Here is a 27,118-nt window from a genome sequence, read left to right on the forward strand (position 1 = left end):
TCTATTCCAGCCCCGGGTCCCCATCACCTCTGCGGTCTTGAATTTCCTTACTGCCGTTTGCCGGACCTTCGCCTCTGCTTGTGATCCCCTCGGTTCCTTCCAGGAACGTTCTCTTTCGTTACTTTTCTGGTTCACTCCTACTCTTTCCGAAACTCCGCTCCAGGCTGCCTTCTGCGGGACGCCGGGTCCCGGGACTCCCCTCTGCTGCCAGGGTCGAGGTGCTCCTGGGAGGCGGGGCCGGCATTAGCCTAGCAACACCCCGAGTTTCCACCAGGGGGCGCGAGGACCCCGCGACCGAACGTGCGTCCACCGGGAGGCGCTGCAGCCCGCCTCTGGCTGCCGCGGGGTGCGGAGCGCGACCCATCAGCGAGCCCCGCCTGACTGGGAGAGGCAGGGTGAGACTATTTGCATAATCTTGAAAGAGTCTTTCTGACTGGTTCGGCCATAAAAGCCCCGAATGTGAAACGGTGCCTCTCATTGGCTTAGTTTTCTCCTCCTTTTTGCGTCCCTCCCTTTCCCTGCCCCTCTGGACCCAGAGGTCAATCGGAAACCACTGGTTAGTGCTGAGAAGAGGACCCCGGTGTCCCGGCAGTGGGGACCCAGGGGTGAGTGAAGGGCCGGGGCGCGGAGAGCCGGGCTGGGAGGCTGTTCCTCCCACTCTGACTCCTCCTCGCTCGCTGATTCGCCCGTTCAGGAAATGGAAATTGGGCATCTAGAGAGCTGCATCTGGGGACGTCTTTGGCTCTGAGACCCTTGCCACCTGCCTCTCCTCCCACTCATGGCCCAGCTGGTGGTCCCTCGCCACCCTGGCCCCATTGACGCTGCCTTGAGGTAGGAGAACGAGCCTCGTCAGCTCAACCTCTGACCTCCTGGGGTAGCGCTCAGGTCTTGGGACTTAGTTGGCCCCTCTGGAGACTGGACCAGTGGCTTAGAGTGCCACCGTGGACCGTGAGGCCTGGTCACACTCATGACGCTCGCTCTTGCAGAGACGCTCCAAAGTAGAGGCTCAGAGCTTGGAGCAACCATGGGCACCGAGAAAGAAGAGCCCGACTGTCAGAAACAGTTCCAGGCAGCAGTGAGCGTCATTCAGAACCTGCCTAAGAATGGTGAGGCTGGAGGGATCGGCATTTTGGGGTTCAGGATGGTTGGGCTCCGACACCAAGAAAGAACTGGGCCCGAACCCGGCAATGTTTACAGACAAGTGCCTCCCTTGTGCTGTGGTGGGGTCCCCTCTGCTTCCTGTCCCAGGTGCTCTGGCCGCCTTTGGGAGGCCAAGGTGCAGCCTCCATCCTTTTGGAACTGGGGCTGATGAGGTACTTCCCAACCCTCTGCTCAGGCTCTTACCGCCCCTCCTATGAAGAGATGCTGCGATTCTACAGCTACTACAAGCAGGCTACCATGGGGCCCTGCCTGGTCCCCCGGCCTGGGTTCTGGGACCCCATTGGACGTTACAAGTGGTGAGCTCCCCTCCTGCAGGGTAAAAAAAAAAAATGCCTCCGTTGTCACCCAGACTTTTCACAGCCCTCTGCCTCCTAGGGATGCCTGGAACAGCCTGGGCAAGATGAGCAGAGAGGAAGCCATGTCCGCCTACATCTCAGAGATGAAGCTGGTGGCACAGAAGGTAGCGAGGGCTGTGGAGCTCCGTCCCTAACGGGGGGGGGGGGGGGGGCGGCCCCCCCCCCCCCGGGGGGGGGGGCTTCCGGGTTTCCCCTCCCTTGATATCCCTTTGGAAATCACTCCCTTCCCGTTGCCCCTCCCCCCCCCCCCATTCTCTCGGATCCCGACTGATGGGAGGTGGAGGAGTATGAAAAGACAGTAGTAAGGAGAGAGGCTGGAGAGGGGGGATTGTGGGTGCTGGTGGGAGGGTCCAGCCTGCCCCATGAGAACTCTTCCTGCACAGGTGATTGACACAGTGCCCCTGGGCGAGGTGGCGGAGAATATGTTTGGTTATTTCGAGCCCCTGTACCAAGTGATCCCCGACATGCCGAGGCCCCCAGAAACCTTCCTGAGAAGGGTCACAGGTCAGATCTTCGGGGTGGGAGCCCTGAAATACAGAGTGAACTGTCCCAGCTGTAGGCTGGTGGGTGGTTGCTGTTCAGCCGTGGGATACCAGGTGTGGTTTCTGTAAGGACCTCAAATCAGTGCCCCTGTCGGGCTAGTTATCAGCCAGTGTGCATGACTAATGGGGACAAGGGACTCGATCACACTAGAAGACGCCAGCCCTTCCCTGCCCCACCTTTGAGTGCTGTGTCTTGACAGGTTGGAAAGAGCCAGCACCGCAGAGAGCCGATCAGGCTGCTCCAGAGCCTTCTAGCCAACTCAGGGAGCCACTACCTCCAAGTCCAGGTTTGTTGGTGAGCAGGAGAGATACAGGGCCACACGTAGACTGGGAAGGAACACCGCCGGGGGAAGAGGAGAAAGAAGCGGGATGCCACGCTGCCCTCTGCATGCCCAGGGACACTGAGACTTCCTGTGCTCTCAGAGGCCAAGGGGACGCTCTGAGACTCTGTTAGCAGCGTCTCATTTCTCGGGCCCTTCGCACCTGCAGTGGCAGGAACTCTCGGCCTCCCGAAGAAGGGCTTGGTACTCAGCGGTCCACTCTCCCTTCCCTCCAGAGCAGGGACCCCAACCCCGGTGCAGCTGCCCTCCCCAAGAGCCAGTCCTTTCCCTTCTTCCAGAGTCCCAGCCACCCAGAGACTTGGACCTGGATGTTTTCTGTGACTCCGTGGAGCACCTAGAGCCAGAGCTGGTGAGATCGCCCCTCTTGTCCCCTGTTCCCGTGTCCGAGCTGCCCCACCTCCATCTTGGGACCTGGGGCTCATCTGAGCAGGTTTGGGCAGAGCAGAAGGAAGCAGCTGGCAGAGAGCTGGACACCAGAAGCAGCCCCGAGTCCCCCGGTGAGAAAGGTGAGCTTTCTACCCTGCCCATGGTCTTGGTCTCCTAAGCCTCTCCTGTGCTGCCCTCTTAGGGCAAAGGTGAAAGTCCAGTGGGGTGGCAGGAGAGCAGCCTGGGAGACAGACAGACACCTGCCTTTGCGAGCAAAATCCTTGTCTGGCTCTCCGCTGGCCTCTGTCCCTCAGCGGGGGCAACTTGGAGACACAGGTGCACACTGGGAAGCTGGTCCACTCTCTGTGCCTCCCATTTGGAATTCTCAAAGGGAGACAGTGAGTTCTGTCTGACATATCTTTGTCTACAACTCCCGTATGCTAAATCTCTGAAGGGGTGCTTTCCTAAATAGTCCCTTATTTCCTGAAGAGACAGGATGGAAGTCAACATCCTCGCCTAATTTTCAGGAGCCAAAACAAGGCTCAGAGAGGTGAATGAGCTGCCTAGAGCCACACAGCTACTGATGGCGGTGCTAGGATTCAACCCCATCTCAGTAGCCCATGACTCAGTCCTATGAGGGGACCTTGCAAAGGGCCTTTGTACCCTTCTCTGGACCTGCCTCAGCTTGTGCAAATTGTCTCCTGAGTCACCTTCCCCGTGTCTCCATGCTCCACAGAGGGGTTGGGCGGCAGCCTGGTGGAGCCCCAGGAATTGGACAGATGGCTGGTGGGGACAGTCCAGGCCATGCAGGAAAGCATGAGGGATGTTCAGAGGAGGCTGCAGAGCCTGGAGAGCAAGCCCCAGCTACCTGAGCAGGTGAGTCCCTCCTTTACCTCAAGATTGGACAAGATTGCCTCAGCCCTCTGCTCTGGGCTCCTCTTTGAGCTGGCTTGGGTTTTTGGCCCTATGACTCCACCTGACCTGTCTACTGCTTTGTGCAGAGAACGGTGAGGCCTTTATCTATCTATCTATCTATCTATCTATCTATCTATCTATCTATCTGTCTGTCTATTCAAGACAGGGTTTCTCTGTGTGGCCTTGGTTGTTCTGGATCTCCCTTTGTAGACCAGGCTGGCCTGGAACTCACAGAAATCCATCTGCCTCTAGTCAGGAGTGTTTATATCCTAGCGGGAGTGCTACAGGAGCACACTGGGAAAGGAGGACCGTTCCCTGATGACCCAGCAAGCAGGGAGTCACGTCTAAGAGTTGGAAGTGTCTGCTTTTTGCGCTGTGGGTGGGGGTCACTGTGGACCCTCAGCCGGCACCACAATTCCTACCCAAACTGTAGGGTTTGCTCCTGCAACAGTCCAACTTCGCACCTCTCATCTCCCGGCACCCCATCTCATGCAGAACACTTCACAGCACCCCACACCCCTTGTTTGGTTTTATTTGTCCGGTTTGAGACAGAAACTTAAGTCTGTAAGGTAGGCCGGTCGGGTCGGGAACTAGGCGGACTCCGCTGGTCTTCCAGTGAGCTGCCTGTCTCTCTGTTACACATAGGAATCCCAGTGCTGGGATTACAGGCAGGAGCCGCTCTGCCTGGCCGCCTAAGTGTTTTCTAATCCAGACCAGTTCTTTGCCTCGCTACTGATTTATTGGTTTTTGTCTCACCGTCCCCCCCACACCCCCAAATCCTCACTCACCATGTGGCCTAAAGGCTTGACTTTTGTCGATTTGTTTGTGCCCTGGTGTTGCTGTGTAGCCCGAAGGCTTAAAATTTCCCAGTCTCCTGGCCTCAGCCTCCTGAGTGTGGAGACTACGGAGGTCACCGCCACATCTGCCTTTATTTCCCTTTTACAGAACAGGAAACTGAGGTCTGGGAATTTAGCTTCCCCGGGTGGGGGGGGGGGTAGCCACGGCATGGGAGACGTCACTGAACTGCTTCAGCAGGACCCAGCAGTCTCCTCCAATGGGCTGTCGCTCTGAGGGCTCATTTCAGGGAGGTACTCACCCTAGCGAGAAGCCTGGGGTTATCACAGGAGTGGGCCTAGTTGCTGTGGTTTGGGGACCTCTGGTGTGACCCCTAAGCCCCTGAGTATGGTGGATCTGAGCCCTGGTGACCAGGATATCAACACTGCCTCTCCTCCCCACCCAAAGTATCCACCCCCCCCCTCCGCCCATCCCCGGTTTACCTTTTACCTACTTGAAGTGCTAAGTTATTTCTCCCGCCCCACCCCCAGTGCTCCGGATTCCAGAGCGAGGACTAGCACTGAGCCTGTTTTTCTAATTAAGACGTCTTTCTTACAAAATTGCCCATTTGAAATTGTAATGTGTTTTATAGATTATAAAATGGCTGGACTTGGGCTGGGAGTGTGAATCTCAGCAATAGGGCATTTCCCTAGAGGCACAGGGCTCTGTCACCACCAAAAGGGGGGTGAGGGAGTTTAAACCTAGCATTTGCTAAGTAACTTGAAATCACAGGCTTGTGATATCGGGCCTGGTTAAAATCTGGCGAGGTGGCGTATGTGTGTGTGTGTGTGTGTGTGTGTGTGTGTGTGTGTGTGTGTGCGCGTGCGCCATGGAGCACGTGTGAAAGACAGTTGTATCTCTGCCACGTGAGTCCTGGAGATTAAACTTGGGTCATCAGGCTTGGCCTCAGCACCCATTCTCGCTTTCGTCCCATCTCACAGATCCTAAGCATTTTTCGGCAGATTGTCCTGGCATACCGTAATCCCCTGGAGACAGAGGCGGGAGGATCCATGCGATTTGAAGCTAGCCTAAGCTACACACTGAGTCCCAGGCCAGCCGAAAAATAAGAAATAAATTAAATTAAACTGTAAAGCATCATAATGCTTATGCTTAGGTTCCACTCTGAGCACATTTTGCCACTTTATTTTATTTCATGTGCATTGGTGTTCTGCCTGCACGTATGTCTGTGTGAAGCTGTCGGATCTGGAACTAGAGTTACAGGTGGTTGTGAGCTGCCATGTGGGTGCTGGGAATGGAACCCAGGTCCTCTGGAGGAGCAGCCAGTGTTCTCAAGCACTGAGCCATCTCTCCAGCCCCCCCCCCAATACATTTTATTACAGTTAATTCTTTAATATCATCAGATATCCAATCCAAGTTCGGGTTTTCCTAGTTGTCCGGAGACTGCCTTTTCCAGCTGCTGTCACGCAGGCCCGGGTCACACTGTCCCTAGTTCCTCATCATTGTTGGCTGTGCAGGTGTCAAACCCAGGGCATTCATTCAGCTCCGCATCTCACTACACCTTCAGCCTAGACTAGTTCTGGCATGTGGAAGGTTACCACCTTTTGGGGTCTGATCATATCTGATTTTGTATATTGTGTTTCCTGTGAAATGAGTGTGAGATGCAAAGATTGGCTTGGTGTCCAGGGAAGCATTCTGGTCGAGGCTCCATGAGAGGCCAGCTATGGTAGCTTACGCCTGTGTTTGGCTTTAGTGTTTTTGTTTTTATGTGTGTGGGTGTTTTGCCTGCATATGTGTGTGTGTGTCTCGTGTCCTCAGAAGTCAGAACAGGAATTGGATCCCTAGGAAGTGGAATCAAGGACAGTTGTGAGCTGCCATGTGAGTTCCGGGTCCTCTGCAAGAGCAGCAAGTGCTCTTAACTGAGTCATCTGTCTAGCCCTTGGATTTTTTTGGTTGGTTGGTTTGTTTGTTAGTTTTTGTCTGAGACAGGGTCTCACCGGGTAGCCCTGGCTGGTCTTGAACTCACTATGTAGACCAGGCTGGTCTTCAGCTCATGCTGGCGTGCCTGCTTCTACCTCCTTTCCTTTGCCACCCAGTATAGTTTATACTTGTAATCCCAGCACTTGGGAGGCTGAGACAGGAGGGTTATTGTGAGTTCCTAGGCCAGCCTGAGCTACAAAGACCCTGTCTCGGAAAAATGAAGACGGAAATCTGGAGGCTGGAAAGACGGATCACCTGTTAGGAGTGCTTCCTGTTCATTCAGAGGCCCCAGCTTTACTTCCTTGCCCGTGTCAGCCCAGAAATGCCTGGAACTTGAGCTTCAGGGAATCAGACCTTGATTGGCACCCCACAGACATCACAGGCATGTGCACCCACGTCACATACACACACGTGCACACACGCACGCACACACACACACACACACACACACACACACTCATCAAACGGTATCAGAGTATTCCTCACATCAAGGGACGGGTGATTTCTGGCCCTCCACCACTAGTGAGTCTAGCGTGTACTGCTGGCCAGCGTAGGAGGGTGGCAGTTTGGCCCCAACTCTGTCAGGTTTTCCTCTTGAGGCCAGGGAGTGTCCAGCTCATCAACTATACCGTACTGGGTTTGGCAGCAACTGATCATCTTTGCCTGGACAGTCATTTATTCAATGATTGCAACATCTGTTGATTTTCAAGTCTCTTATTCCTCTAACAGGTTAGCATTTTGTTTTCTGTAGGGTTTTCCTTGAAACAAAGTTGCCCACAGAAAAAGCAGGGTTTCTTCCCTTTTTTTTTTTTTGGAGGGTGGGGGTTCCAGACAGGATTTCTCTGTGTAGCCTTGGCTGTCCTGGACTTTGTAGACCAGGCTGGCCTCGAACTCACAGAGATCCGCCTGCCCATGCCTCCCTGAGTGCTGGGATTGCAGGCGTGCAGCAATGCGCCATTGTGCTGGTCTTCTTCTCCTCCTCCTCCTCTTCTTCCTCTTCCTTTTCTTCCTCTGCCTCCTCTTTTTGAAACAGAGTTCTCGCCGTGTGGCCCTGGCTGTCCTGACACTCACTCTGTAGACCAGACTGGCCTTGAACTCAGAGATCAACCTGCCTCTGCCTCTCATGTGCTTCGATGAAGGGCATGTGCCATCACACCAGGCTTCTGTCTCTCTTTTGAGACAAGGTCCTGATGTATGTGCCAGACTAGCCTAGGAATTTACCTGCAATCCTCTTGCCTCAGTCTCCTGAGCGCTGGGATCACAGGCAAGGCCACCATGCCCGACTTCTATCTTTTCCAGTGCTGGGATGGAACGCCAGGCTTCGTATATGCTAAGGAAATGCTCCCCCACTGAGCTGCATCCCTAGCCCGTATTTATTTATTTGTTTAAGATTTATTTATTCTTGGCCTACAAACGGAGTCCCGGACAGCCAAGGCTGCACAAAGAAACCCTGACCCAAAAAGCCAAAAAAAAAAAAAGAGAAAAAAAATGTTTATTTCATGTTTATGTCTATTTGACTGCATGTATGTATGTATGTATGTACACCACGTGGGAGCCCACTGAGTTCAGAAGAGTGTCAGAGCCTCTGGAATGGAGTTATGCATGGCTGTGAGTCATCTGATGCGGTGCTGGGAATCACACTTAGCCAAGTGATTTTTAAAGAAAGCCTCCTCAGTGGTATAATTTCTATAAACATCATCCCCCCCCCCCCCCCCGTGGTCCTGGGGATTGAAGCCAGCACCTCACCTGCTAGGCAAGTGCCCTGTCACAGAGCCACATACACTCAGCCTTTCTATTTTTTTTTTAAATGTTCAGTTTATGTGCGTGGGTGTTCTGCTTGCACTGACATCTGTGCGCTGTCTGGGCGGCGCTGGCTTTGAGGTTCTTGGACCCTCCGATGGAAGTTACGGACTCCACTGTGTGCTGCCGTGTGCATGCGAAGTCAGAGCACAGCTCCGGAGTTGGGGCTGGGGGTTCAATGGGCTCTTTTGCCGCTGAACTAGCTTACCAGCTCCTCTCTCTATATGTATTTTTTCTTTTGTTAAGCTCGATTGTCACAACTTTGGAGCTCTTCTTACAGTGCCTCGCCTTCCCTGCCCCAACCTTGGAATCAGTTGCGCCTCCGAAGAGTCAGGCTCTCTCTAGAATAGATATTTAGAAACGAACATCTGAGCACTCCGGTCCTTGTCTAAAATATGTGATGTGCTTTGCAACAGAGGGTCTTCAGTCCTTAACCACGGCTTCCTCTGCAGCCTGGAGGAGCCGGCTTGGAACCTAGGCTATTCCTACAGCCTCTCCTATCGCGTGGGATTGGACTGTGTGTGAGGGAGAGAACCAGGGGTTCGCTTCAGCATTGTGGGGCATGTGTGGGGGACCCTCCCGGTCTTAGGGAGGCCAGGCCGGATGAGTCCAGAAACAGGCTACTAGGTCGTACTGCCCCTGGGCTGGCTTCTGATTCCTTCCCTCTTGGCAGCAGAGGCCGCCAAGGACTCGGCCTCGGCCCCTACGGCTCTCGGCTCCCACGGTGCTCTTCTTTATCCTGTGGCCCTTCGTTGTCCAGTGGCTCTTCCGACAATTTCGGATCCAGAAGAGGTGACTCAAGGACGGGGTCTCTCTAGCAACTGAGAAGGCTATGAGGGGTCCCCGCATGTCCTGCTGTGTCCTGAGCCTCCTTAGGTTTAGGAAAACAGAAACCCTCCTTCCCATCCTCGGTCACCCTCTTTTAGTAGGGGTCCCCTAAGACCCCAGCCTTCCCTGCAGCTCGCACCTATGTTCCCCAGCCTGCGGCGGTCGGCTGTTGTCACGGTGCACGTCCTAGCTTTGGGGTTGGTGGGGAGCACCCTCCGGCCCCACCCTCCGGGTCACCTGACTTTGCTCCCGCTGAGTCGGCTCCCTGCGGAGGCTCAGCTCTTGGGCAAGTTGGGACTTGGACCTGGCCTGAAGACTGATTGGCTGGAAGGTTGCAAGAAAGGCCAGAGCCCGCGGGAGTGGGGAGGGACGGGAGGAGTGTGCAGGCTGGGGGCTGGGATGCCCCGGACACGCACAAGTACACATCCCGCTCGGGCCTTCACTGAAGACTCACGTGCAATTGAACGCTTCATTAAACAAAAGAAAACCTCGAGTCTGCCGTCTGGGCGCCCGTGGAAAGGGTGGGAAGCGGGCGGGCTGCGCGAGACACGAGTCCAGCCCCACTCCCACCACAAGCGCCCGCGGAAAGCTAAGGCTTCCTTATAAGGAGTATCTTCCTTCCTCCCTAAGGAGACCAGGAGAAAACAGGCCTCACGCCGGGGTCAGGGAGGACCCCCGGGGCGGGAGTTTGGAGGGAATGTCCTATGGCCTGGAGTTATTGCAAGGATCTGGCTGTGGGTCGGCCCCGCCCCCAGAGGGAGGGCTGCTGCTCTAGCTCTGCACACTGCCCTGTGGATTGGGGTACCCAGTGCTGGGCCCCGAACGCCGCTGCCTCTTCCCAGGCCCTTAAGTCTTGGTTGTTACACCTTATCTCCACCTCTTCCCAGAGAACTTTCTAGAAAGCCAGGGCCCGCCCCTCCTCGGAGGGGTGCGGCCAGGGTTCTATGTTGCCTGTCTAGGTGGCCTTGGCCTCCCGTGGGATATTGTGTCGACCCCACTGGGCCTGTCCGGCTCCAGCCACTAACCTGCACACAGCTTTAAACTGACCACTCCAGCACCTCCTGGTACCCAGAGCCAACGAACCGAGGGCAAGCTACTGGCAGCTCCTGCCACCCGGGCCCCAGGATCTCCCTTTTCTTGGGGACGGTGCTGGTGATCTTCAGTCTCCTTCCTCCGAATTCCCTAACACCCTGTGGGTCTGACCACTTCCCCAGGCTTGTGCCTCTCTGGAAAATACAGTCGTTCTTCCGGGCTTTAACAGCAGGGTGAGGGTGGCCCTAAAGACGGGCGACACTCACAGCACAGTACTGCTGCTTTACAAGGTCACAAAGCAAATAGGCTGCAGAAAAGCCCGTGACACCGGCGGCGACAGCTGGGCAGTGGGAGCCAGGACGCAGGGAAAAAGGAAAGTCGGCTTCACAACTCAAATGCTGGCTCTGCAAACGTGGGCTAAGAGATTAGCTGTTCTGAGTCTGGGTTGACTCGTTTGTGAAGCAGGAATGATCTCTGCCAGCGGTAGAGCGGTTCACCAGCGACTGGAGGGTGGAAAGTGCTTGGCAGAGGGCTAGGATCCAGAATACAGACGTTCTGGAATTCTGCAGCCCGGTGATCATGTTATCTCGTTATCGATGAGACCCCACCGAGAGGCCCGGTCTAGGAAAATTCGTCTAGGTTCCACAGTAACTTCCATATTCCTGACTGTGAGAGTCCAAGTCCTCTAAGAGCCTTAAATGTGGGAGTTTTGACTCTCCCAGTCAGGTTGTCTGCCAAGTCCCCTTTTTCACTTAAAAAAAAATTAATATACACTTTATGTGAGTTTTCATTTGCCTGTATGTCTCTGCACCACACAGGCCTGGTGCCGGTGGAGGTCAGAAGAGAACATGGGATCCCTGGAACTGGACTTACGGTTGGGAGCTGTGTCTGGCCCTCTGCAAGAACAAGTGCTCTTAACTACTGAGGCGCCTCCTCCAGTACCTGTGCCCCTTCTCCCTCTTTGTTCCTGGTTTCCTGGCGCGGCCTAAGCAACGGATGAAGAAAAGCAGGCTTTTCAGGCAGACCAGGGTTTCTGAGAGCGCGTGGAAAACAAGCTGGAATGGTCATCTTCAAAACATCTCAATGCGCCCCCCCCTCCCCCCCAGGGGCATTCCTGTTTGCTTTCCCTCCGAGGCAGTCTGTCACTAAAGTGCAGCCCCACCCAGCACTCTGAGGTGCTTAAACCCTTTTACTTATAAAACACCTTTAACTGGGGAGGTGACATGTACCTATAGTTGCAATTACCGTGGCGATTAAGGCAAAATCTGCATTTCAGGCAAGACTGCAGTATATAATGAGGCCTTGCCTTAAAAACAAAACAAAACGTCCTTCCTTCCATTTCCCAGTCAACGGCTCCACAGCATCTGTCCACAAATTCCCAAGCTCCCAGCAGTTTGGGTCACAAGTTGCTACTTAAGTTGCTACTTGGATTTTCTTGCTATTTTGGCTCCCTGTGGCTAGTCTTCATAGTGAAGTCCAGGCAACTTGAAACTCAAGAACTATTTTTCCCCCTAACAAATGACTGTCAAACGCATAACAGTCTGCAGAGGTCTGAAGCTTCAAGTTACTAGAAATTCTCAATCCAGAGTTCTTGAGGGGATGGGGAAAAAAGGATTTTGTGCTTTGCTTTTAAATTGTTTTTATTATTTCACATATCTGAGTTTGTTTTCTTTCCTGCACGCGTATATGTGCAAACCACATATGTGCCTGGTGCCAATGAAGGGCATCAGATACCTTGGATCTGGAGTTTATAAACAATTGTGAGTCACAGCTTGGGTGCTGGGGAGCCAAACTCAGACCCTCTGAAAGAGCAGCCAGTGCTCTTAACTGCTGAGCCAGCTGTTCAGGCCTTGGATTTTGTGTTTGTGACAGAAAGAATGGGTATTGGATGTCAGGAAGACCTGAGCTCAAGTCAGACCTGCCACTTAGTCGTCAGGTGACCTTGGATAAGTCACTTTATTTCTCCAAGTCCTAGAGCTTTCTTATCTAAAATGGAGGCTAAATCCTGCCCTACCTCACATGGCTGTGGTGGTCAAACATTTCCGTGTGTAGAGGAATCTCAGTGAATCATGGTTGGAATGTAAGGAGAAATAAGAATGGGTCACTAGTTACCCAGGCAAGGGAGAAGAGGCAACTATGCAGAGGGGATTAAAGAGAGTTCTCCGGGCCCTTCGAGTGCGGAGTCAGTCTGAACTCTTTTTTTTTTTTTTTTTTTTAAGGGGAAATAGGACCCCTACTTCATCCCCAAGCAACCCCACGACCTTGGACCAAACACACCCATTTCAAGGAAGGCCTCCAGCCCTCCTTCTCGAAGCCTCTTCCCCCAGGTCTGCTCTCTGGGGACGACACCCCCCTTCTGTTGGAAATGCATTGATTTTTGGACCCCTCCCCAACAGAAACGCACGTCAGCTGGCCTGAGCCCCGCTGTCCCGGCTGGGGAAAGGTTCGCGAACTCGGAAGCGAACAGACCAAGTCGGCCACGGGAGGCCATTTTCTTCGGCCGAAGCCGGGGTTCGGGGCGAGTCCTTCGCCCCCACCGGGCGCTTTCCATGGGGCTCGGGTGAAATGCTCGGCCGCGATGACCACTTTGCCTTCACCTCGGGAAGGCGATGGCTCTTGGCCAGGGTGGCTGCTCTCACCCAGGTGTCCCGAGCGTAGTCGGGGGGCCGACGTCATTCAGGACTCGAACCCGCCCTCTCGTCTCCCGAGGCCTTGTCTGAGGCCGACGCTCGGCAGGCCATCAACACTGGCCCTTTAAGGCGGCACTTCTTAATTCTTCATTTGTTTACTTCTTCATGCGCTTTTCGTCTTTTTTTTTCCTTAATAAATACTTGTCCACAATATCCTTCCGCTTCTCTCTCACCCAGAGACTCGTCACCGGCCTTAGAGACATTACTGTGATTTTAAGAATCCGGCATCAGTAATCAAGGCTAACATCTCTCTTTATAGGATTTAATCCTCTTTTACACTTTAGGGACTACTTTTTAGGGACAAACCATTCTGGCCCTAGCTGAAAACCGTCCGTGGCCATCAGAGCCCCTCCGCTGGGAGCAGAATACCTCCGTAGTCTTTTAAACTCGCCTTTTAGTGAAAATACTCTGTCTAGATTCCCAAAGGCCACGGAATCTCCTCGTATTCCTGAAGCACAATGGTACGGTCCAGAGCCCGCCCTGTCTCCTCTGCGATTGGCCGTCTCTCCGAGGAGAGACGACTAACTCTCGCCCAATGGCCGCTCGCGTTTCCTCAGCGACGGCTGGGCGGTGGAAGGAGGCGGCTCGGGAGGCGCCCCCGGCGCGTTCCACGATTGGCTACGCTGCACGGCGCGCGGGGACGGCGGGCCCGAAAGGGGGCGACTACGACTCCCGGCGGCCCCACGCCGGGACTCCGTTACGCATGCGCGCGGGCGGGGCCAGCAAGCTTCTATATATAAGAGGCGCCGAGGGCTTGGAGACAGCAGTTGGAAGTTGGCAGGTGGAAAATCAGGTTGGGAGGGGAGGCCGGAGGAGGAGGCGGAAGACGAGCTGTCTGGAGGGGGAGGAGGGAGGGAGGAGAGGAGGAGGAGGCGGAGGAGAACTGAGCGGAGCATCGAGCCAGAGGGGAGATGAGTTTGTCTGTCCTCGGCTAAGGCTCCGGCCCGGCCTGGGGAACTGGGAGCTCGGGTTGGAGCGACACCCGTGGAAGTGGGAGGAGGTGGCTCCGGGACTTTAACCCCTTGTGGGCTCTGCGGCAGGGGACTTAACCCTTTGTGGATTCGGCCCCTCGGAGGCAGCGTCATCGTGTAGTTTTAACCCCTTCGGGGTTGGGTTTAACCCCTCGGACCTAATCCTCCTCTCCTTGCCCACCAACTCCTCGACCGTGGGAGCGCTCGGCGGGAGCAGTGAAGCCCACCCCTCTGCATATTACGTGCGGTGCCTGCCGCGCACCCCTTGGACCTGCTAGTTGGCCACGCTGCCTAGCGCTTAACCCTTTGTTGACTGGACTCCAAGTTGCGATTGGAGTTTGCTGACAGGACGGACGGAAGGCGTCACTGCAGAAATTGCCGGCCGAAGAGGACTTTGTTGGACATTCGTTGAGAAGAAAGAAAAGCCTTTCTCCCTAAGCCAAAATTTCCCGAACTTCCAGAGGAGGACTCCACTAAGCCATGGCCGAGCCGCTCTTGACAGAACATCAACACCAGCCTCCAACTAGCAACTGTACAGGTGCCGCTGTTGTCCGTGAGGAGAACTCCGAGCGCCCCCCAGGCTCGGGGGAACGGGTGCCCAAGGAGGACAGTAGGTGGCCACCGAGAGCGTCCCCGAAGTCGGATGGCCGTCCGGGCCAGGAGGGGGACGGGGCCCTGAAGCACCAGCGGCCCCCGCTGCAGACCAGTGCCTGTCCAGAATCAAGCTGCCTGGAAACGGGCGAGAAGGGCCAGAATGGGGAGGACTTATCCACTGGCGGTGCCTCCCCGTCGCCGGAGGGGGAACCCATGTCGGAGTCCCTCGTGCAGCCGGGTCGTGACTCAGGGGCCACCAAGTTGGAGGCTGCTGCCGCTGGAGGCGAGGAGCCGTGGGGACAGCAGCAGAGACAGCTGGGCAAGAAAAAGCATCGGAGACGCCCCTCCAAGAAGAAGCGGCACTGGAAGCCCTACTACAAGCTGACGTGGGAGGAGAAAAAGAAGTTCGACGAGAAGCAGAGCCTGCGAGCTTCGCGGGTTCGAGCCGAGATGTTCGCCAAGGGCCAGCCGGTCGCACCCTATAACACCACGCAGTTCCTCATGGATGACCACGACCAGGAGGAGCCTGATCTCAAAACTGGCCTCTACCCCAAGCGGGCAGCCGCCAAATCCGACGACACCAGCGATGAGGACTTTGTGGAGGAAGCTGGTGAGGAGGACGGAGGCAGCGATGGCATGGGCGGGGACGGCAGCGAGTTTCTGCAGCGGGACTTCTCGGAGACATACGAGCGGTACCACGCCGAGAGCCTGCAGAACATGAGCAAGCAGGAGCTTATCAAAGAGTACCTGGAGCTGGAGAAGTGCCTCTCTCGCAAGGAGGACGAAAATAATCGGCTGCGGCTGGAAAGCAAGCGGCTGGGTGGCGTCGACGCGCGAGTGCGGGAGCTAGAGCTGGAGCTGGACAGGCTGCGCGCCGAGAACCTCCAGCTGCTGACCGAGAACGAACTGCACCGGCAGCAGGAGCGAGCGCCGCTTGCCAAGTTCGGCGACTAGACTGAAAACTTTTGGGGGGAGGGGGCAAAGGGGACTTTTTACAGTGCTGGAATGTAACATTATATACATGTGTATATAAGACAGCGGACCTTTTTATGACATATAATCAGAAGAGAAAATCCCCCTGGCTTTGGTTTGGTAAATTTAGCTATGATGTTGCTTGTGTGCTTTCTCCTGTTCTTTAATTATGTGAAACTGAAGGGTTGCTTTTCTTGTTTTCCTCCTTAGACATTGTTTCTTAATGTGCAAGTAATTTGACCAAGTTATAATGCATTTTTCTGTTAAAAAAAAAAAATCCCCTCCTTAAGCGGAGCTATAAGGTGGCCAAATCTGAGAACCATTACATTCATTCTAGTTATAATAAATTTAATGTTTGTAAACGTAACAGTTTCAGTGTGATTTCTGGAGATTCAAAATTGTGCTGGTAAATTTATGTGTCTGCACTTTGAGGTCGGGTAGCATAATTGTAAAATTTACCAGTCTGCAAAAAGAAATTCAATTTGCTCCCCGCACCTCCTAGCAGTGGATCTTAGTATACCTCAGAATACAGTTCAGGTAAAATACATTCAGCTTTATCCTCAGTACTTAGGGGCACTTGCTTCCTAACACTGGAGACATTAACCAGTTGCTGGGTGTTTGGAGGAGCAGAGTGGCAACAGGAGAAGCTGAGCTTGTGTGCCTTGATGGCCATTTCAAAGTGTGCTGACAAAAGTAGAAGCCTGAGCTGGCAGTTTGTCAATAGCCAAAAGCCTTGTTTCATTTCTACAGATCAGATCCTCAGTAATCCTGGCTTCTCCTCTAGCCAGCCCACAACTCCAGCGGAGTCCCTGCGTGCCTAGGTAGTTTCTGATAAACTTGCTTAGTTCAAACAGGAGATAGCGAAGAGAAACTTGTGGGGAAACTAAGTTAAAAAATGTTAGAGACAATATTGGACTTGAAATGGCTGAGTGATCCAATGATTCAGCGTCATTGTCCAATCTTTAAGTACTTTTTCTGCCTATTAAAAAAAAAAAAAGCTGCCCTTTCCATTCAAATCAAATTGAAATTTGAAATGCCCCTTTCTACAAGTAAAAGTGGTTTGGGAGAGGGTTGAGGTCCTGAGATGGTGAATAGAGACCCTGCATGTTCCCAGTAGGGCAGCTGTCCTCAGTCTCCTGAGTTGCCTGGACAGCTGCCCGGGCTAGGTAGTTCTTGAAAATGCCAGGAGCTCGGAACTGATCCGTACCACAGAATCAAAACTGTAGATCAAACAGTTGTTCTTACTTGTCAGTATAGCTAATGCAACCCTCCTTCACCTGACCTGTGCGTAACTCGGGCAGTTGTATCGCTCACGTTTATTAGCACACTGGCTCCTTAACTTGGGGCCTTAAAAACATAGGGGCCTTGGGGGTCAACAAGCCCCATATAATTATGTGTGTGAACACACATACATATGTATGTAGATACATATGCATGTATGTGCAAGTGGGTTCAAGAGACTCAAGGTTGTCCAATTCCTTGGTGGTTAAGAACCCCTTGGGGAGGGTGCCTCTCTGCATGCTCTGGCAGCTAAATGGCACCAGTAGAGGTGATTGAAACTTCAAGAATGAAATGCTCCTTATGATGCATAAGCAGCATATACAAATCAATAATTCAAGGGAAACTGTGCCAGTAGGACAGAATTGGGGCCTTCAAAACCAGACTGTGCTGATCCTTTTCTGGCAAGTGGCCCACTGTAGAAACTGTAAAAATAATTTTTCTTTGACCTAAGGATTGCATTAAATGTCTATTTTGAAATGGATTTCTTCGTGTTTTTCATTTTTATTCTATGACGTCATACAGCAGCCCTAGAAAACTGGCTGTTTGGTGGGAAGCAGCAACAGTGCCCTCTGGCTTTACCATGTAAAGCCAGGCCTCATTTTGACTGCACCACAATAGGATGCAGCAGTGAGAACCTCTGATTTCAGATCATTTTCCTAGGAAAGATTTGACTAGAAACACCTATCTCTCCTCCTATTAGAAACAGCATTTCCAGAATCCACCCTGGGAAGACCTTAAATTCGTTTTTTATTAGGAAAAAGGAATACATTCTACTCTGCAGAGGCAAATTAAGTCTCGTTTTAAAAAATACACAAATACTTAGTTTTAAGTATCTCTAAATCATTCTGCTTTACCTTGGGTTATGCAAATTTGTCTGACTCAAAGGCACTAACATTTTGCTATTTATGTTCTTGGAATGATAAAAGCTAACACAAAGCTCTTCTATCAACGCTTTCTAGATTGAAAGAGACTACAGCAAAGACGTTGAGTTGCCTGTAGTAACAGGGCTGTGATGACAAATGATCCAACCCCCACCCCCACCCCCAGCCTTTCATACAAGCCCTTTGCCAAACATTTTAACAGCTGCTCAAAAGACCTGGCTCACAAGTGAGCAATTTCAGTTTGCTCCCTGTCTTGTACTGGGCATGGCTATGAATGAGGAAGCTGCCTCTCAGACTGGGACAGGCAGGCAGAACTCTTCTTGGGCTGGTCAAAAAAGACTGTTAAGAGGCAGAATCTTTTTTTGATTTCAAGAGTCTTCGTGGACAGAACCAGGGAATTCAAAATTGATTTAGATCCAAAAATACTGTTCTCTTAACTAGCGGTCTGGGAACGTAGTTCAGTTGGTTACAGCGGTTTCCTATCATGGACAGAGTCCTGGGTTTAATAACCCAGGCATGTACTCAGGCCCGTAATTCCACCATTCAGGAAGTAGGAACAGGAGGATCAGAAGAGTAAAGTCGATGTCCACTACATGGCAAGTGTTAGGCCAGCCTGGCTACAGGAGCCCCTGTCCCAAATGTAAAAGGGGGGCTGCGGAGAGCGCTAACTTGGTAAAGTGCCTGCCATGAAAGCCTGAGCACCTGAGTTTGTCCCCTGAGCCCACATTTTTAAAAGCCAGGTATGGTGGGCTGCTCTCATAATTCCAGCACTGGGGAGGCAGACGGATCCAGACGGATCCCTGGGGCTTGCTAACTAGCCAGTTTAGTGTAATAGGTAAGTCCCAGGTCCCAGTGAGACGCCATCTTAGGTAAGGGGAAGGTACCTGGCCATGGTGACACATGCCTGTAATCCCAGCATTCAGGAGGAAGACACAAACACATCTCTTTTAGTCCCAGACCTATCTTGTGTACATAGTGAATTCCAGGCCACAGCTAGAGCTCTAATGAGACTCCATCTCAAAAATAAAACAAGAGGGAACTGGCTCCTGAGGAACAATGGCTGGAGGTTTCCTCTGCTCCACATGTACTCACATGTACAAAAAGAACCTACAAAATAAACAAGGTGGACAGTCACTGGGCAATCTAAGCTGTCCTCTGGCTTCCACGTGTGTGTGTGTGTGTGTGTGTGTGTGTGTGTGTGTGTGTGTGTGCATCTGCCACAAACACGTGTCCATGAAAGTGTCATTAAGGAAAGACAGATGAGAAGTAAAATGTAGCATACAGGAGGCTGGAGAGATTACTTAGAGGTTAAGAGTCCTAGTCGCTCTTGAAAAAGACCCATTCTCAACAGCACATGGTGGCTCACAACCATCTATAACTTCAGTTCCAGGGGACCTAATGTCTTCTTTTGACATCCATGGTACCAGGCATGCATGCGGTGTACATACATACACAAAGGCAAAACACTCATACAAAGAAATCTTCTTCAAAGTGCTGTACAAAAGTAAGCCACCTCTCCTGAGTGTGTCGGTGAGCACCTGGAATCCTAGCATCTGGGATGTGGAAGCAGGACAAACAGGAATTAAAGGCCATCCTCTGCTACCCAGCAAACTGAAGATCAGCTTAGATGACAGGGGTTCCCTGTGTCCAAAACACACAAAAACAAAAAAGTACTATACAGTCCCAGGACTTGGGAAGCACAAGAGTTTTCTGAGTTTGAGGCTAGCCTGAACTGTGTATGTTAGGAGTTTATCTCCCCAAACCACGAGTGTGTGATGTAGGTCAGTGATAGGGCAGACTGAGCACTCTACGCACAAGGCTGGGGTCAATATTCGGTGGGCAGCATCAGAGCAAAAATCAGAGTCTACTTTATCCCAATGACTTCAAGTTAGAGACTGGGGAGGTAGCTCAGTGGAAGAGTGCTTTCCTAGCATGCACAAGGCTTCTGATTTTGATCTCCCTGACTGGGGACACACGAGACAGAGAAACAAAAGAACTCCACAGAATCTAAAAACAAAACAAAAGAAACAAACAACACCAACAACAAAAAACCCCTACACCAAACAGTCTACCTTCAGAAAATCAAGGGTCAACATTCCAGCACAGAGGGGAAGGGTGAGCACAACTCTCCATCCCATAGCTGACAACTGATGGCTTCTGGAGGGAGGGAGGTTTAAGGATGTGGACCCTAGCCTGGCAGCCGTGGTGGCACACACCCTCAATCCCAGCACTCAGGAGGCAGAGACAGACAGATCTCTGTGAGTTCCAGACCAGCCTGGTTTATAGAGAGTTCCAGTTCCAGGGCCAGGGTTACATGGAAAAACCCTGTCTTGGGTAAATAAATAAATAAATAAATAAATAAATAAATAAATAAATAAATAAATATGTAGCCCCTGCCAGGTCCATGCTGCATGGATGGCCATACACCCATGAATACATTCGAAGTACAAACTGGAAAAAGTGGACTACAAAAACAAAAAATTGGGAGGTGGTGTGGGAAGATCTGGAGGGGGGCAGTGATCAAATAACATTGTGAACGCATGTATGAAATTAATAACAACAATGCCTTGACAGAACTATTTTAGAGCCAGGCACAGTGCTTCACGCCTGTGATCCCAGCACTCTGGGAGCAGAGGCAGGTGGATCTCTGTGAGTTCGAGGCCAGCCTGGTCTACAAAGCAAGTCCAGGACAGCCAAGTTTACATAGAGAAACTCTGTCCCAAAAAACCTAAGAAAAGAAATAAATAATTTAAATCAAAGGATGGCTATATGAAGCCAAACATCACACCCAGCAGTCTATACTCCAGAGGCAGAGGTAGGAAGATCTCTGCGAGACCAGACTGGTCTATAGAGAGAGTTCCAGGACAGCCAGGGCTACACAAACAAAAACAAAAAGAAAACCCAAGACAGAATATTAAATAATTCTAAGCATGTACACATGCTGCCCTAATCTACTTACATGCCTAACGATGGACAACAAATATTTATAACAACGGAGTGTGATCAAAAGCTGGCTATAATAACATACTGAGATATTAAAGGGCACATGATTTTGTGGACTTTTGTCACTATTGTGAGACTGGGTCTCACTCTAGGCCAACCTCATCTGGTGCTACTATGGAGCCCAGGCTAGCCTCAAACTCAGAACAATCCTGCCTCAGCTTCTGAATGCTGAGATTACAGGCCTGAGCAAGCATACTTAGCACATTTACACAGATGACTGGAATAAAAGCTCCACTTGACTCTCACACAAAATGTAAATAGCTTATGTGGAAAAAAAATAAAAAGTAACGTAGTGTTTTTATTTTTAAAAGCTTTATTTTCATGTGTGTGTTGTGTGTCACATGCACACCTGGTGTCCAGAGGCCAGAAGCGAGCACTAAATGTCCTGACTACAGACAGGTTGTGAGCTGCTGTGTGGGTGTTGGGAACCAACCCAGGTCCTCAGCAAGAGTAGTAGGTTCTACTAACCACTTGGCCAGCATTCCAGGCCCTACATTTGTATGTGTGTGCATGCACACTACACCATTCAAGTGAAGGTCAGAAGACAACTTGTGGAAAGGTGTCCTTCCTTCCACCTTCTAAATCCTGACAATCCAACTTAGGTCATCGGGCTTGGTGGTAACTACCATTGAGCCATCTTACTGGACCCCAATATTTATATTTGTTTATGTTTGAGACAGTCTTGCTTTAGAGCTCAAATTTACAACTATTTTTAGGTTCCTGAATGCTGGGATAAAGGTGTATACCATCACACTTGAAAAAGACTTTCAAATTTAATCCTACTGATTTGTTTTTGTTTGTTTGTTTGTTTGTTTGGAGACAGGGTCTTGATATAGAGCCCTTGCTGGCCTGGACAATCACTATACAGAACTGTGCTTGAACTTGCAGTGATTTACCCATTTGTCTGCAGAGTGCTGGGATTACAGGCATATACCAGCATAACCAGCTATTTAGTTTTTCTATTGTGACCAGGTCTTACTACATTGCCCAGGTTGGTCTCAATTTCTAGGCTTCAGCAATCTCCTACCTTAGCTTCCCCACAGTAGCCTGGCATGCATCACACAACACTTGGCTCAGAAAAGCAATTTTAAACTTTATTTTAAGGCAAAGGTTTCACGTAGCTCAGAACTCACTATGTAGCTAAAGCTGGCCTTCAATTCCTGATCCTCCTGCCTCCTCCCAAACGCTAGGATTACAGGCATGGTCTACCATGCCTTGCCTAGTAAAGTAATTAAGAAAATACATGACCTGGGAAACAAAAATTGAGTCATTGGTCAAGACATCTCAGAATACAGAGTGGTTACCATTGGGGTTCTAGGTTTTTTGTTTTGTGACAGGATCTCAGCACGTAGCCCTGGCTATTGTAGAACTCACTATGTGGACCAGGCTAGCCTTAAACTCAAACCCCCAGTGCTGGGACTAAAGGAATGTGACACTACACCCAGCACCACGTGGGTTCTTCTTGAAGAAACAAAGGCTGAGTTTTAGATTATAATGTTTGTTTGTTTGTTTGTTTGTTTTGAGACAGGGTTTCTCTGTGTAGCTTTGGCTGTTCTGGGACTCACTCTATAGATTCACTCAATAGGTTGTCCTCTGCCTCCTGAGTGCTGAGATCAAAGGCATGCACCACCATGTAATTTAATTCTCACAAATCTTCCCAAAAGTTGGAGATTTAGTTCATTATACAAAATATACAAGAGACCTTGGAATTAATCCCTAGCATCTCCTGCCGACCTATAAATGGGGCATGGTACTTTCATTTGAGTGCTTGGAACTGTAAATGGGGGCAAGAAGATCAGGAGTTCAAGGTCATTCTCAATTACCTACTGAACCTGAGGCCAGCCTGCTCAGCACTAGACTCTGTCTCAGAAAAAACAAAACTACTTAAGTAAACTTTTTTTTGAGTTTTACTTATAAAGAGGAGATTCAGTTATGAAAATTTATCTAATGACAGACAATAACTCTTGTTCTATAACAAACTTTAACACACCAACAAAACTCAAAAGGCTGAGCTGCTACAAAAAGCTAATAATACGTCTAAAAATACCCACTGTACTGAACAAGATGGTGCCAGCCATCAATCCCAGTACTCGGACGACAGAGGGAGGCCCATCTCTATGAGTTTGAGGCCATTCTGGTCTGCATAGCAAGTTCCAGGACAACCAGGGCTACACAGAGATACCATTTTTCAAAACAACGAGAGAGACAGAGACACAGAGACAGAGAGCACCTTACTGTGACATAAGCTAGCCTACCACATGACGTGTGGTTCAGGCTGTCACGGAACTCTCAGCCAGCCTCCTGTTTCAGCCTTCCAAGGGTAGAGATTAGAACTATGATCTACCACACCCCCCTTCAACAGTGTTTTCAACCATGTGATGGATCACCTGGAACTGAGCTACTGTGTGGGTGCTAGAAACTGAACCGGGTCCTCTGCAGGAGCAGAAAGTGTTCTTGACCACTAAGTCACCTCCCCAGCCCAGATAAACTGTTACTGGTCTGCAGTAAGCAAACAACTACTCTCCTGAATGCCAGCTACTTGGAAGCGGCTGACAAGTATCTTCGAGCTCCATGCCAGCTAGTGAGACCCTGTCTTACAAACAAACAAACAAACAAACAAACAAACAAACAGGCAACTGGTCTGTTTTGGAGCCAGGCATGATCTCCCTGAGTCCAAGACAGCCAAGGCTACACGGAGAATCCTTGTCTCGAAAACCACCAACAGGCATCTGCTTAGGGGTGGTGGTGCGTGCCTTTAAACCAGCACTGAGGAAGTAGAGGCAGGTGGTCTACAAAGTGACTCCCAAGACAGCCAAGGCACTCAGTGAAACCGTCTTAAAAAAAGAAAGAAAGCCAGCCAGGGAAAGATGGCTCAGAGGTTAAGCACACTGGCTGTTCTTCCAGAAGTCCTGAGTTTGATTCCCAGCAACATGGTGGCTCACAACCACCTACAAAGATATCTGGTGCCCTCTTCTGGTGTGCAGGTGTACATGCAGACAGAACACTACATACATTTTCTAAAAGCCAAAACCAAAATAACCAAACTAAAAACTCTGCTATAAAACTCTCCTATAATGAAGCTAAGTGTAAGAATTTACATATAATAATTTATACTTTATATATAATAATATGGGAGGAAACAACACCTCCTTTAGGATTTAATCGTGTGTGTGTGTGTGTGTGTGTGTGTGTGTGTGTGTGTGTGTGTGTCTGCCTGCAGGGGTGTGTGAACCTGAGCACAAGTGCTCTTAGAGGCCAGGTGGTGGCTTCTCTGGAGTTGGGGTACTAAGCAGTTGTGAGCCCCCTGATGTGGGTGCTGGGAATTGAACTCAGGCCCCTAAAAGAGTATTTGCACTCTTCACCACTCAGGCATTTATCCAGCCCCTGGGAGCTGCTGTAGACATATGATTCGGCATACTCATTAATGTCAATGCAACTTTCAGGCAAAAGCAAAGGATCAAATTTGGGACAGGAAGGAACATCTTCCTTTCGGTTCTTCATAAATATCCACTTAGCCTAATAACATTTAAACAACCCGAAAAGGGGAAAAAAAAAACTCACGGTGGTAACTCTAGCACTCAGGAAACTAAGGCAAGAATTGAGACATCAAGCCCAGTCTTTGGCTACATATTGAGCCATGATCAGTCTGGTCTACACAATGAATTCCAGGACAGCCAGAGATATGCAGAGTCCCCTTTGCTGAAAAAAAAGGAGTGGAGGAAGATGGATGCATGGATGTATGGGTGTACTGTGGGAGCTACACACAAAAGCACAAATATTTCAGAAGCAAGTACGTTCACAGTACCAAGGAGTGACTTGGGAATCTGGAGCATTTCCACCTCTGCCCAGCACTACTTACAGAGTGACTGGTCTCCAGGAACTGGCTGTTACATAAATATAAACTATCAAGGAAGGACTTTATAACAACATCCGCTTTGGTGCCGTGAGACACTAATTCTCGGTTTCTTTAGATGGCTTCTCTTTTGTGTACATCCCAGCCGTCTACTATTGGTGAGGTGGGTCTTACATAAGTCTTAATAAGCTAACTGGTGGGGAGGGGAAAGACAGAGGCTCAGGTGTGCTAGGCAAGCACTCCGCCATCTGAACCGCATCCCCAGACTCCTCCTAGCTTCTGAAGAAGCTATTTCTGAAGTAGAACGAGATGTCCACAGGTACAGATGAGTGGTCACTCGTGAGGCACCTGTGAGGAAAGCAGTGTTATGCCATTTGAAATTAGGAACTTGAGGCATTTAGGATTCTCCTGAGCCACTATGTCTCCTCGCCTTGTGTATGTCTATGCAGATGTGTGTGTGTGATGTGCACACACAAGTATATGGAGGCCAGAGGGCAATCTTTCATGTGCCTTCTCCATAGACATATTCTTATTTGAGACAAGCTCCTACTGGCCTGTAACTAAACAAGTACACTCAGCTGCCCGCCAGCAGAAGCCAGTCTCTGCCTTCCTAACAATCCCTGTCCTTAACAGGGTTGCTCTGTGTAGCCCTGGCTGTCCCAGAACTTGCTTTATAGAGCAGGTGAGCCTTGAATTCAAGAGATATGCCTGCCTCTGCTCCACCACACCCAGCACCTGACACTTTTGTGTATGAGTGTTAGCCTTCGTCAATGTATGTGCACCACATACATTTGTGATACCCATGGAGGTCAGAAAAGGGCCCTGGAACTGGTGTTAGTCATGTTCTACCACGGTGGTGCTGGGAACTGAACCCAGGTCCATTGAAAGATCATTGCTCCAGCCCCAATCCACATTTTAAACTTGGGTTCTAGAGACTGAGCTCAGGTCTTAACGCTTCAACACTTAAAGGCTGAGCTGTCTCTCCCTCCTACAGTCTACTTTTGAGACAGGGTCTCACTGCCTCAGACTGATGTCCAATATGACAATCTACCTGCCTCAGCCTCCTGAGTATAATGATTGCATCCAGCTACCCCCAACTCTTTAAAATCAAGGAATGGGAAAGCTCATGTGTCATCACTCTTAAGTATGGTTGAGCCTTCATCTATAAGTAACAAATTTCTGCTCCTGCCATAGTATTGCTATTCAATAGCCTCCCAAGTTTTAACTAGATTGCTTCACAATAGAGGATGAATCACAAGAGTCTAGGATCCTCCTCTAATAAATTCTTGACAGAAAAACCACAAAAATAAGCCCTCTCAGCTCTGACTCTCTAACTTGACTCCTACCAAGGTAGTTTCCTAACGTGTCCCCCACTCCCGCTCTCCATTCCTGTGCATGCTAAGCAAGTGCACTGAACTACATTCCCCATTTTTTCTTTTTTGGTTTTTTGAGACAGGGTTTCTCTGTGTAGCCCTGGCTGTCCTGTACTTGATTTATAGACCAGGCTGGTCTCAAACTCAGTGATCAGCCTGCCTTTGCCTTCCCAGGTACTGGATTATAGGCGTGTGCCACCGTGCCCTGCTTTTTCTTTTCGTTTTGACTAATATTTGTAACCCTAGACTAAGACAAGTGGGCTGCCATGAATGAAACTTAAGACCACTGAAGTATAGGAAATGAGTTCTAGGCCATCCTGAACTACAGAGCAAGGCCATGCCTAAAAAAAAAGTTTGCATTTTGGATTAAGAATTCTACTGGGGACTAGATGTAGTTCAGTTGGTAGTATAATTGCCTAGAATGCACAAAGCTCTAAATTCAATCCTCAATACCACGTAAATTATGTATGACAGTACATTCTTGTAATTTCAGCAGGTTGATCATGAGTTCAAAGGTCACCTTGGCCAGGACTGAAGACAGTGGTATACAACTGACAACACTTGAAAGGCTCAAGCAGATGGCTCCAGGCCAGGGGCTAAACAGTGACAGCCTGTCTCAAAAGAGCACACAAACAACAACAATAAAAACCCAAACAGCCATTAGGAAAACAGCTAGATGGCTCATTAAGTAAAGTTACTTGCTGACAACGGGAGTTCCATCCCTGGGAACACAGGTGGTAGGAGAACAGGACTCTTAGGAATTCTGACCCGCACAAGTGTGCTTACAAAGAAAGTGAATAAATGACACTGGGTGTGGTGGTGCATGCCTATAATCCAAGGGTTTGGGAGGTGGAGGAAGTAAATTCGAAGCCAGCTTAAACTACACAAGTTCAGGGTCAGTCTGGACTATCTGAAACCCTGTCTCAAAGGAACAAGTGAGAAAACAAGCTCACACCAGTAATTCCAACACTCATATGTCTGAGGCAGCAGGATTACCCTGAGTTTGAGTCTAGCCTGGGCTAGAGTAAGACATCTCCAAAAAATAAAATAAAATAAAGAAGAAACCTGGTCAATGATGATCAGGGTTTTTTGTTTTATTTGTACAGAACTTTTTTTTTTTTTTTGCGCTTTTGAGGGATGGAAGGAGAAATCAGCTACAACTATGAAGTCTTCACATTAGACTGCTTTGAGATGAGTTCCATTACGGTAGCCCGGTAGCCCTGGCTGGCCTGGAACTATGTAGTGCAGACTGACTTCGAATTCATGAGATCCACCACACCCAGCCAAAAACACTTTATTATTCATACTAGAGGCAGTCCTTTCACTCTGAAAAAAACTTTCATGGGTTCTAAGGCCTAGGAGTCAGACCATCTATAACTGGCAGTGA

At 50.3% G+C, this 27,118-nt stretch overlaps 2 protein-coding genes across 7 annotated transcripts; both read left to right on the plus strand.

Annotated features, from left to right (window-relative positions):
* The first annotated feature begins 104 nt into the window (after window positions 1-104).
* Window positions 105-11,766, plus strand: Acbd4 (acyl-CoA binding domain containing 4). Of its 6 annotated transcripts, none has more exons than XM_055619524.1 (11): window positions 105-395; window positions 537-605; window positions 695-831; window positions 987-1,106; window positions 1,337-1,457; window positions 1,537-1,621; window positions 1,901-2,021; window positions 2,260-2,346; window positions 2,679-2,906; window positions 3,503-3,642; window positions 8,269-8,485. In XM_055619524.1, exons 4-11 carry the CDS (start codon window positions 1,025-1,027, stop codon window positions 8,449-8,451), a joined length of 1,047 nt encoding a protein of 348 aa, XP_055475499.1. In that variant the 5' UTR covers window positions 105-395; window positions 537-605; window positions 695-831; window positions 987-1,024; the 3' UTR covers window positions 8,452-8,485. The 6 variants fall into 6 exon arrangements, with proteins under 6 accessions (XP_055475499.1, XP_055475500.1, XP_055475503.1 ...); XM_055619525.1 differs by lacking the exon at window positions 8,269-8,485 and adding an exon at window positions 10,932-11,766 and having other exon boundaries at window positions 111-395; XM_055619528.1 differs by lacking the exon at window positions 8,269-8,485 and adding an exon at window positions 8,500-8,618 and having other exon boundaries at window positions 115-395.
* A 1,799-nt stretch (window positions 11,767-13,565) lies between these two features.
* On the plus strand, window positions 13,566-15,707 carry Hexim1 (HEXIM P-TEFb complex subunit 1). Its single transcript, XM_055620424.1, has one exon. The coding sequence runs from the start codon at window positions 14,255-14,257 to the stop codon at window positions 15,320-15,322; it is 1,068 nt and encodes a 355-aa protein (XP_055476399.1). The 5' UTR covers window positions 13,566-14,254; the 3' UTR covers window positions 15,323-15,707.
* The last annotated feature ends 11,411 nt before the right edge of the window (window positions 15,708-27,118 follow it).

This window comes from Psammomys obesus, unplaced genomic scaffold (assembly GCF_907164565.1).
Source record: "Psammomys obesus unplaced genomic scaffold, mPsaObe1.curated_primary_1811, whole genome shotgun sequence".
Classification (NCBI taxonomy): domain Eukaryota; kingdom Metazoa; phylum Chordata; class Mammalia; order Rodentia; family Muridae; genus Psammomys; species Psammomys obesus.